At 49.5% G+C, this 9,539-nt stretch overlaps 1 protein-coding gene across 1 annotated transcript in view; it reads left to right on the forward strand.

The window, feature by feature from the left end:
• Positions 1-7,128, forward strand: part of ALDH1A3 (aldehyde dehydrogenase 1 family member A3) — a 33,455-nt gene extending 26,327 nt beyond the window's left edge. Inside the window, 2 exon segments of the mRNA XM_023529014.1 lie at positions 244-318; positions 5,251-7,128. Coding sequence (XP_023384782.1) covers positions 244-318; positions 5,251-5,323 — 148 coding nt within the window. The 3' untranslated portion in view covers positions 5,324-7,128.
• Positions 7,129-9,539: the final 2,411 nt, after the last annotated feature.

Here is a 9,539-nt window from a genome sequence, read left to right on the forward strand (position 1 = left end):
TCCGTGTGTCATTTCGTTTCTATCCCAATGAAAAGCTTTATATTTAAGAATATTCCAATTTCAGTGTCTGGTGAGAAGAATGGGAACGGAGAAGTCGAAAGCACGATGTTTTTATTATGAAAACTTTGACAAAAAGTCGTTCTTTGGGCCACACTCTGCGTCAAGCACCGTGTAACCAGAACGCCCGGGACGCAGCTGAGTGTCCACCAAGTAACCGTGAGCTCCCTTCCGTTCTCTCTCTAGGATCAACTGCTACAATGCCATCTACGCACAGGCGCCGTTCGGTGGCTTTAAAATGTCGGGAAACGGCAGAGAATTGTAAGTGTTTCTGTCCCTCCGCGCCTGCTGGCAGGGCGAATGAAAGACACACTAGATTTGCGGGTGGTGGCATGTGCTTCAGTCCACTGGCTCTTGCCTGGCCTCCCGTGTGTTCATCTGGATCCCTCCCTGCCTCCTGCCCCCCGCCTCTGCCCATCCCCACCCCCATTCTCATGCTGCACCCCTTCCACCCCGGGACCAACCTCCGGCCTCAGCTTGTGTGCTGTCTGAAGCGCCCATTCCACGGGAGGACATTCAGCAGGTGCTTGGCCATAGGCTCCCCGGATGAGGACCTGGGCAGAATTGGAAAAGTGCATTTTTTTTACCAGATATAGGATGTAGTTACTCACGCAAACCCCAGGCCTCTGCGAGGAAGATAGGTTGTCTTCCAAGTCGGGCTGGGGCCCTGTCTGCCACTGGCAGAGGCCGTGGGGACAGACCGTGGGTGCCTCTCCCTCCTTCTTGCCGCCTGTCTGGGAGGCGTATGTGACACCTCCGCGTACTTTTCTCCGTTCTGTCTTGAGCGTTGGGAAGCGGGCTCCGTAGACATCCATGTCTGCCCCACGGGGCATGGTCCAGGCACAGAGCTGGGTGGAGCGTTCTGGGGGGTGGACATCTGCCTTCTCTCCCGAGTCCCTCCTGGCGATGCTTGGGGTTTCATTTGCCTTTGTGGACAAACAGCTTGTAGGATTAGTCTCCCCAGGGGAGGGCCCTCTCTGACAGGGCACAAGGCCATTCCTGGGACATCTCGACGCGTTCTGAGCTCTCCCTCTTATTTAAACAGCTTGTGTGATTTATATGTGATGGCATCGCCTCATAATCGTGCTGGTCCGTCCGGTGAGAGGCTGGGCCCTTCCCGATTCTTAACGCAGGTGCGGAAGAACAGGGCCGGCTTCCATCCCTGAGCAAAAGCTGTCACCCAGTCTCCATGGAATCGGGGTCCCTCCCCCCATCCCGCCCTTCTTTCTAGTCCGTCTCTGACTCGTGGCTGACACCGCAGAGCCATCAGAGCATCTGAGTGGAGCGTGTCCAGTGACGTTCCCCTCAGTACATTCTTGGCCACAAAATCCCTTTGCAGAAACCACACTCTGTCGCCCCAAGTGGCTTGCTTCTGTCTCGTTCTATGAACCTCTACTTCATTACCTATTCACACCCGCCCACCGTGAGGGACGTGAGGCCCGGGCTGGAGTCACCCAGGTCCCCTCCAGAGCCCCTGACAGCACTACTACCGGGGACGACTGGCATCCGCTGAGCACAGACCCCGCCAGGCTCTGTGGGAACAACTCTGAGCGTCTGCGCACGGCTGGTCCCAGTCGGCTCAGGCTGCTGTGACACACTCCACAGGCCGACATCTATTTCTCACGGTTCCGGGGGCTGGGAATCTGAGATCGAGGTGCCAGCAGACTCGGTATCTGGCGAGGGCCCACGTGTTGCTTCGTAGAGGGTGTCTCCTTGCTGTGTCCTCGCGTGGCGGGCGGGGTGACGGAGCTCCGGGGTCCTCTGTATAAGTGAGAGCACCATCTCCCTCGTGAGGGCACCACCCCCTCCACTTGTTTACAGATGAGGAAACCCAGGCATGCCAGCAAGATCCCCGGGTCACACTGCCACTAAGTGACAAGTTGGAATTGCACCTGGTGTGAAGCCCACCAGGGCACGCGCAGTCACTGGCCTCGTCGGCTGCCTTCACTCGGTCGGGTTGTGACAGGCGGGGGGACACAGAACCTGCACGATCCTCCCGCAGCAAGAATATCAATCCCCAAAGCAGATGTTTTCGGATGTCGCAGCTGCGGGAAGGGTGTGTGGGGCCCAGCTGACTGCCGGTGTGTGTGGCGTGTGAACTCACACTCACCAGGGCCCATCGCTCATCGCTTTCCCCGCCTGCCTCCCCTCCCCCGCGCCGCCCCGCCCGCCTCCCCGCCGCCTGCAGCGCCGTCAGCTCCTCAGCGCCCCCGCCTGGCGCCGAGCGGCCACAGCCCACGTTTCATCCCGTCGACAGGCCAGGGTCGGGACTTTTGGGAATGGCTGTGTTTCTGACCCTTGGCAGAGGTTTTCCCAAGGCTTTTGATAAAGTGCTTTACCATAATTCACAAGGAGCCCGGACACGGACTTGAAAACCGATTTCCGTCTTCAGTTGTCTCTAATTAATGTCTTCATGTTGCAATAAGTTCCCCTTTTTCATCCTGGAACACTGTGCGGTGGATTCCATGGTTTTCCCCATCCGCGGCCGCCTGGGCTGGGCTGGCTCTCTGCCGCCCACCCACGGGCCCCCTCCGGGGCCTATTCCTTTGCAGGTCTTGAGAAGAAGCCTGCAATTTCTCTTCCTTTTGGGTGCTTTTGATTTTTAAAAAAACTTCTTTGCAATAAAAGTGATACAGGAACAAAATAATCCACAGAAATAGAGACACATAGCAAGTCAAGGCCTCCCTCCCCGCCCCTCAATCCCATTTGGTGGTGGTACACACCGTTCAGTGATCTGTTTTGTCCATTTGTTCATTCGTTCGCCTGGCGAGTATTTCCTGAGCACCTCTGATGGGCCAGGCACATGCTAAGCTCTGAGCATGGAGCAGTGACCAATATTGTCACTGGTCCCTCCTCCGTCCCACATTCTGCTGAGGTCTCATGGGAGAAGGGTTGCGCTCACGGATAGCCTTGAGAGCCGAAGCAGTCGTGAGTGGGAGATGCCACGGTGGGTCGAATGACTGGCAAAAGCTCGAAGTTGGCCAGTGACTGCAGGAATAAAACGGGGGTGATCCGTGTGCTTTATTTTACAAGAATGGCTTAACACTGGGCTCTGTAGCTATGTGCTAATTCCATGTGATTTCATCACTTGGTTTGCTTGTCTTTAGCAAATCGATGAATCATTAACTACTTTGAGTTTTTACAGTGCGACGCTGTACGCGCGCTGCTCACTTTTGAAGGTTATTATGCATTTTCTATGCCTACGGTGGACATAATATGTGCTTTCTTTTCATGGGGGAAAAAACTACTTTTTGCTCTTAAGGATGAGCTTTGGATATCTTATCTTTCTATCTGTTGGACTTATTTGTTATTTTTAAGGCTTTTTGCTATTACGAGACGTACTGACGTTATTCCTTGTGCATAAATCTTTATCTATTCATAGGAGATTGTTTTCCTAAAATCGGATAATTGGACACATGAAAAACAGGCTCCCCGCTCTTTCGATTTGCATTTCTTTAATTGTGAGGGGCTTAAGTACCTTATTCACTTATTAGTAATCGGTATATGTTCATCTGTGAACTGCCTGTTCATGGTCTTTGATTTTTTGGTTAGTTTGTTTATGGATTTTTTTATTGGTTTGTGAGAACTCTTTGTATATTAAGGAACACAATTCTGTTTCTCACGAAGGGTTACAGATGTAAGTTTCGTGTAGTTTGTCATTTGTCTCTGGGTGTTTTGAATGGAGTTTCTGCTCGACAAAAATTGAATTTAACATTCTGTGAACAGCGTTTATATTTTGTTATGTTTAGAAGAGATCACAAATGAATTTGCCCATCATCATGGGTTCTTGACCTATTTGTTTTAGGAAACTGCCAAAAAATCTCAATGACGTATTCATAATAAAATATTACTTTCTACCATTCACTTTTTACCTAGCACGAAGTAGGTGCTCTATGTGAATTATCTGTAATTATTTATTATAACTACAAGGACATGATGGCATTCTCATTTTAAAGATGATGAAACTGAGGGTCAGGGAAAGCAAGGAATTTGCCTGCACTACCTAGACTCAGGCCAGTGGTCCTCCACCTTGAGCATCAGAATCCCTTGGTTTGTTAAAACACAGATTTCTGGGTCCCACCCCTAGATTCAGTAAGTGAATAATTCATTTTCTACTGCCGCTACAACAAATGAGCACAGAGTTAGTGGCTTAAGCGATGGAAACTTATTATCTTGCAGTTCTGTGATATAAAAATCTGACACGGTCTCACTGAGCTATAATCGAGGAGTCTGTGGGGCTTCGTTCCTTTCTGGAGACTCTAAGGACAGAATATGTCCCCTCGCCTTTCCCCACGTTCCTTGGCTGGCGGCTCCGCCCTCCGTCTTCAAAGCCAGCACGGTGGCATCTGTCCTGCCTCTGGAGTCTCGTCTCCCTCCGACTCTCTTTCTGCCTCCCTCCCCCTCTTCACGGATAATGGTGATTTCACTGGCCCCCCACCCCCCAGATAATCCAAGATAATCTCCCTAAACGAAGGTCAGTTAATGAGCAACTTTAATTTCATCTGCAACCCACATTCCCCTTTGCCATGAAACCTGACATAGTCACAGGTCTGAGGGATTAGGACGTGGACATCTTGGGGGGTGGGGGGGTTGTTATTCTATCTACCACAGTAGATCTGAGGAGGCCCGGGGATCTGCATCTCGAGCAAGTTCTGAGGTGAAGCTGATGCTGCTGGTCTGGGGACCACACTTCTGAGGAGCAGTGATCTAAGGGACGAGACGTGGTTCTGTCGCAAGTCCTTCTGGGTGTGGAGCCTCTGGCGACCCTCTCTGCGTTCACCGCTTTTCCTAAACAAATTTTTATTTACTTAACATCAGAGCAGGTGTCGTGGAGGAATTTAAATCTGCCCAGAGCTGCCTCTCGGTTCTGAGAAGGGGAGCACTCCCGAGGGTGGCCTGTGATGCCTCAGAAGGGTCACCTGGCTCCCTCAAAAGCTGAGGTCTAGTCCTTCTGAATATTTCAAAAGCAACACACGCAGAAATCTTGGTATTTAAACTTAAGTGGTATATCCAGTTCCTTAAACTTTCTTAGTGGCGTTATGATCCTGCCTGTCTCATACCGCTGCATTTTGGCCTTTTGCATAAACTTCCCAGCAGAGTCCTCAGTTTTAGGACACGGTTCCTGTGGAACCGCTAAGTGACGTGCTCATTTGTAAAATTTCCTCTCCTTTTTTTTTTTTATGGTGGTCACAGAGGTGAATATGCGCTGGCCGAGTACACCGAAGTGAAAACTGTCACCATCAAACTGGAGGACAAGAGCCCCTGAGGGAAGAGGTGGTTGACAGCTGAATGTGGCAGGTCAAACTCGCTGAAGAAAAATCTACATCTCTGCCCTCCGCGGCGCCCTTTCTGCCCGGCAACCTCACATCTGCTGGATGTGAACCGTTTTATTTTCCTCTCGCATTCCTGTTTCATCGACCAATATGTCGGGTATGACATCGCAGTCCCGCCGGGGGAGAAAGCCATTGGCCATTTCTGTTTTCCCTTTTCGACCGGGTCCCTGGGGACAGTGAAGAGGCTCAGGGCGTTGTCAACAAGAAGTGGTATTTGAAGTATCCAGCAGGCGATTAAAAATGCTTCGCTGACTCCGACTCTAAATTTTTTGGGGGGAAAAAAAAAAAACTGCCTGTATGTTCTGGAAAGAGAGTCCTGTTCCTGTGGGTTCTTCGGAGTTACCTGCCCACAGAACAAGCCCCTCCTCCTACCGTTTGGTGGGAAAGGAATAGCAGTAAGTTAAAAACAAACCAAAAAAAAAAAAACACGAAACAAACAAAAAAACAAACAAAAAAAACAAAAAACAAACAAAAAAAAACGTGGAGGGGATTGCAAAGATCCCGTCTCCAAGGACTGCAGCTTGACCATGAGACACAGCTTAAAATCAATTCTGCCATTGGAACATGACCAGACCGCCAACCCAAAGAGCTTGTCTCAAACTATGTCACAGGTGACCCTCATCGAGGCACTTCCGCAGGCAGAAGCCACTGCTAGTATCACGGTCGCTGCTGGGGATGTGGTACCCTGATGCCACAGCAGCAGAGCAGTAACTAAGTCCCGCGTTTTATGAACCGGAGCCATAATTCGCTTTTACGAATTACGCATTTCTACCACTTGCATTCGATGGTTTATGTGGTTTTGTTTGCCTTTCCTTTCTCCCAGTCGGTTTATCCGTTTTAGGTTAGTCAAACATACATAACTGGAAAGACCCATGTTATCATACAGCCCTGGTTTTTTATGTTTAAGTCCTATTTTGATACTAATTCATGATTCATTAACGAATGACACTTGGACTTCATGGAGGAACTGGTCTCCCGCTAAAGTGGCCGATTCGTGCAGTAAAAACGTTCTGAGTTGCCATTCCCTCTTTGTGTGTCCAAATGGTGCGGAGTTCCAAGTTTTAACTTGGAAAATGGAAAGTGTTTCCACGTAGCTTTAAAAAAGAAATGAAACCAAACTTAAATTGTGTTCTTCAAATACTTTGACTGTTACTAACTAATACTTTCCTGATGGTGTTTATGTTGTAGAATTAAATTGTTGGGGGAGGGGGGCAGTAATAAAATGGAGATCTATGTCAAAGCCAGTTGTAGGTATAAAGAAAGTCATCTATGAAATGCGGTTATCATTCTTGTCAGAAATATGCAATATATTGTTCATCTTCTCTTCTTCGTCAATTAAAACATCACTCATACTGTCATTAACTCGTTAAATCAGGATTTGACTCATACACTGAATTTTCAGGATTTTATCTCAACTAATTATAGACACTAACCTTGATCGTAATAATTAGAGGATTCTTATTCTTCCATTGTATGATAAGGCCTTTAATATGAAACGCTACTTTATTTATAAGTGGTATAGATAATGTATCTTTTTATAGTTGTAAGTAAACAGAGGTTGTATATTTAACCTTCTGTAATATACTGTATTTAGAAATGGAAATCTATATAGTATTAGATTTCACTTCTTTGAAGGTTTACTCCTGTGGTATGGTTTAAAATCTCTTGGCCTGGGAATTATGATCCTGACTACAGATTGTGTCCGCAGTGGAACAACGATAAAATAAATTGGATATTTGAGAAATGTTATATTTTTTCATTTAAAGACCAAAACCATTTTACTTCTGTGGCTGACCTTTCTCTTTCTTAGACCTCCGTACGAAATGGCTTGTGAGAAAGTAGTATCAATAACTTAAGAATAAAATGACGTTTGCTCAATCGATCAGGCCTAGCGTTTACCCCGAGTGTGAAAACCACTTCTATGGTTTGAGGGGTTCACCGGGTGGTGAGCTCGGCCTCAGAGGCTCTGCATCTTAGCGGGTAAAGTTTAAGCTGCCATCTAAGCTGCCGGATTCTTTTTTATTATCAAGCGGTGAGGATATGAGTGTGGAAAATGGTGGAAAAAATTGCACAGAGAATTAGGGAAAACATTGCATTTCCTAACCGTGTGCACGAGTCACTTTTATTCAGGAGGATCTAGGTGTTAGGGCTTAAGTTTCTATGGCTTCGAACCCAGAAGCCTCAATCACCGAGTGGAACGCTGGCCCTGAGGTTGGGTCAAGAGCATTCCCTGCAGATAGTTGGTCAGCCCATCGTGTTCGACCTGTGCACTTGATGTTGAGTCCAGACCCTTTTGGCCATGCAGTGGCAAAGCAGCATCCTATAAGAGAAAACGGACACTCGGATCTGATCCCTCGTAATGCGCGCACTTATGAATGTGTTCATATATTTAGGAACCTCCCGTTTCTCAACGAAATGGGAGCAGAGCATCCTAGGGAGATGACCTTTTCCTTCCTTTGGTCTGCCAAAGCATGATGAAGGGAACCGTTCTGGAGACGCAGATCGGCTGGTGCGTGCGTGTGCGGGTGCGCGTGTGAATGCATGCACTTGTGCGCCTGTCGGGGTGGGACTCAGAAGGTGGGCACGTTCTCTGAAATGGACTCTCTGGACCACTCAAGCTTCTGATGGCGGACAAAGCCCTGTTGCTGTCCTTGCTCTTACTTAGTATGTGGCCGACTTGAACTTGAAGGTAGATAATGGAGGGGGGGGGGGGCGTTTAAAAAAGAGTCCTAGACGGAATGCCTGAGGAAACTGCGTGCCCAGCTGAAGAAAGATGAGCAGAAGACACTGGGGCCGGGTGGGGGGGAGGGGGAGGGTCGGCCACTATGCCTTCAGAAACGTTGGGTCAAGGAGTAGCTTCCCAGCTTAGGAGGGGCCATTTCGACCTGAGATGCTGAGCATCCGGGAGGGATGCGGAGCAAGACGTGGAGGATCATGGGTCAGCGAGGGTCAAGAGGAAGAAACCCGCCTGTAACAACCTTCCCACGGAGATCTGTGACTTAACTCGTGCGTAGTAGGTAGAGTTAAATGCCGGGATACGACGAGCTCAGAGGAGTCTCCCCGTGTGTCGGCTGTCCCGGCTGTTTTCCACACTGGAGACATTCCTGGCCTATTCTCAAGGGACATTTGAATTGTTCCCCACCCAAGAGGCCGGGTCCTCTTCTGCGCTTCCTCGCGGCGCCGCTAGATGGCGGGGCCGCGCGCCCTGGAGGCGCCGCCCCGCGGTGGCGGGGGCTCGCTCGGCGCGGCAGACGCCACGCCCTGCAAATTCTTAGGGACTTTTCTGTGGCGCTCGTACTGCTGCCTTTTGCATACCGAAATAAGGATCGCAGTGGTGAGGACGGGATTGCAAAACTGCACCCACTCTTTTGGAAGAGCGTCCCGTGGCAGGAGAGCTGGAGGGGCAGCCTCTTGGGAGCAAAACGAAGCTGGACGAGGGCCCCCTCGTCCAACCAGGGCCCAGAGAGCCTTTCCAAGTGGCCACTGCCCGGCGTGTCCGCGAGGTCCAGGCCTTGCGTGCGACTGCCCGGAGTTTGCGAAATGGCAGTGAGGGTGGTGGCGTTTTGTTTCTGTGCCTCGCGGTAAAGCCTGGGAATGCTCCAGCCATAACATCACAGGAGAGGGGCCTGGGGTGCGGGCCCTGCCAGGGGACGGAACCGTCCACTTGATTCCGAGCGGGCTCCTCTTTCTCCCGTGGGCCCGTGGAACCGAATCTGATGCCTGCCTGCCGCATGAGCCTGCATCTTTACGATTCGCGTTTGGATTAACGGCCCAAATGGTGTGATGAACGAACTTATATTATTAGGTTGAAACAATAAATTGCCAACATCCTACCAGATTTTATCCACGCCCCCGCACCCAAGAAAAAAACCCCAATTTTAAATGATTCACCAAATAGCGACATCCTGTTATATACAGCTATAGTTAAATTAGGAAATTCATGTCGCGAAAGGGGAACAGTTTGCAAATATTAAAGCTTTAAACATACATATTTCTGGACTGCTTATAAAGACTTGCACACAAATGACTGTCCCCTCTTTTTTAAATATCTACCGCCAGAGGATCTGGCCGACGTGCACCAGCCAGGGGTGAAGCTGTAGATTCAGCAGAGCAGAGGGGCCGCGAAAGCTGGGTGGAGCCGAGATCCTA

The sequence above is a fragment of the Pteropus vampyrus genome, unplaced genomic scaffold (assembly GCF_000151845.1).
Source record: "Pteropus vampyrus isolate Shadow unplaced genomic scaffold, Pvam_2.0 Scaffold34, whole genome shotgun sequence".
NCBI lineage: Eukaryota > Metazoa > Chordata > Mammalia > Chiroptera > Pteropodidae > Pteropus > Pteropus vampyrus.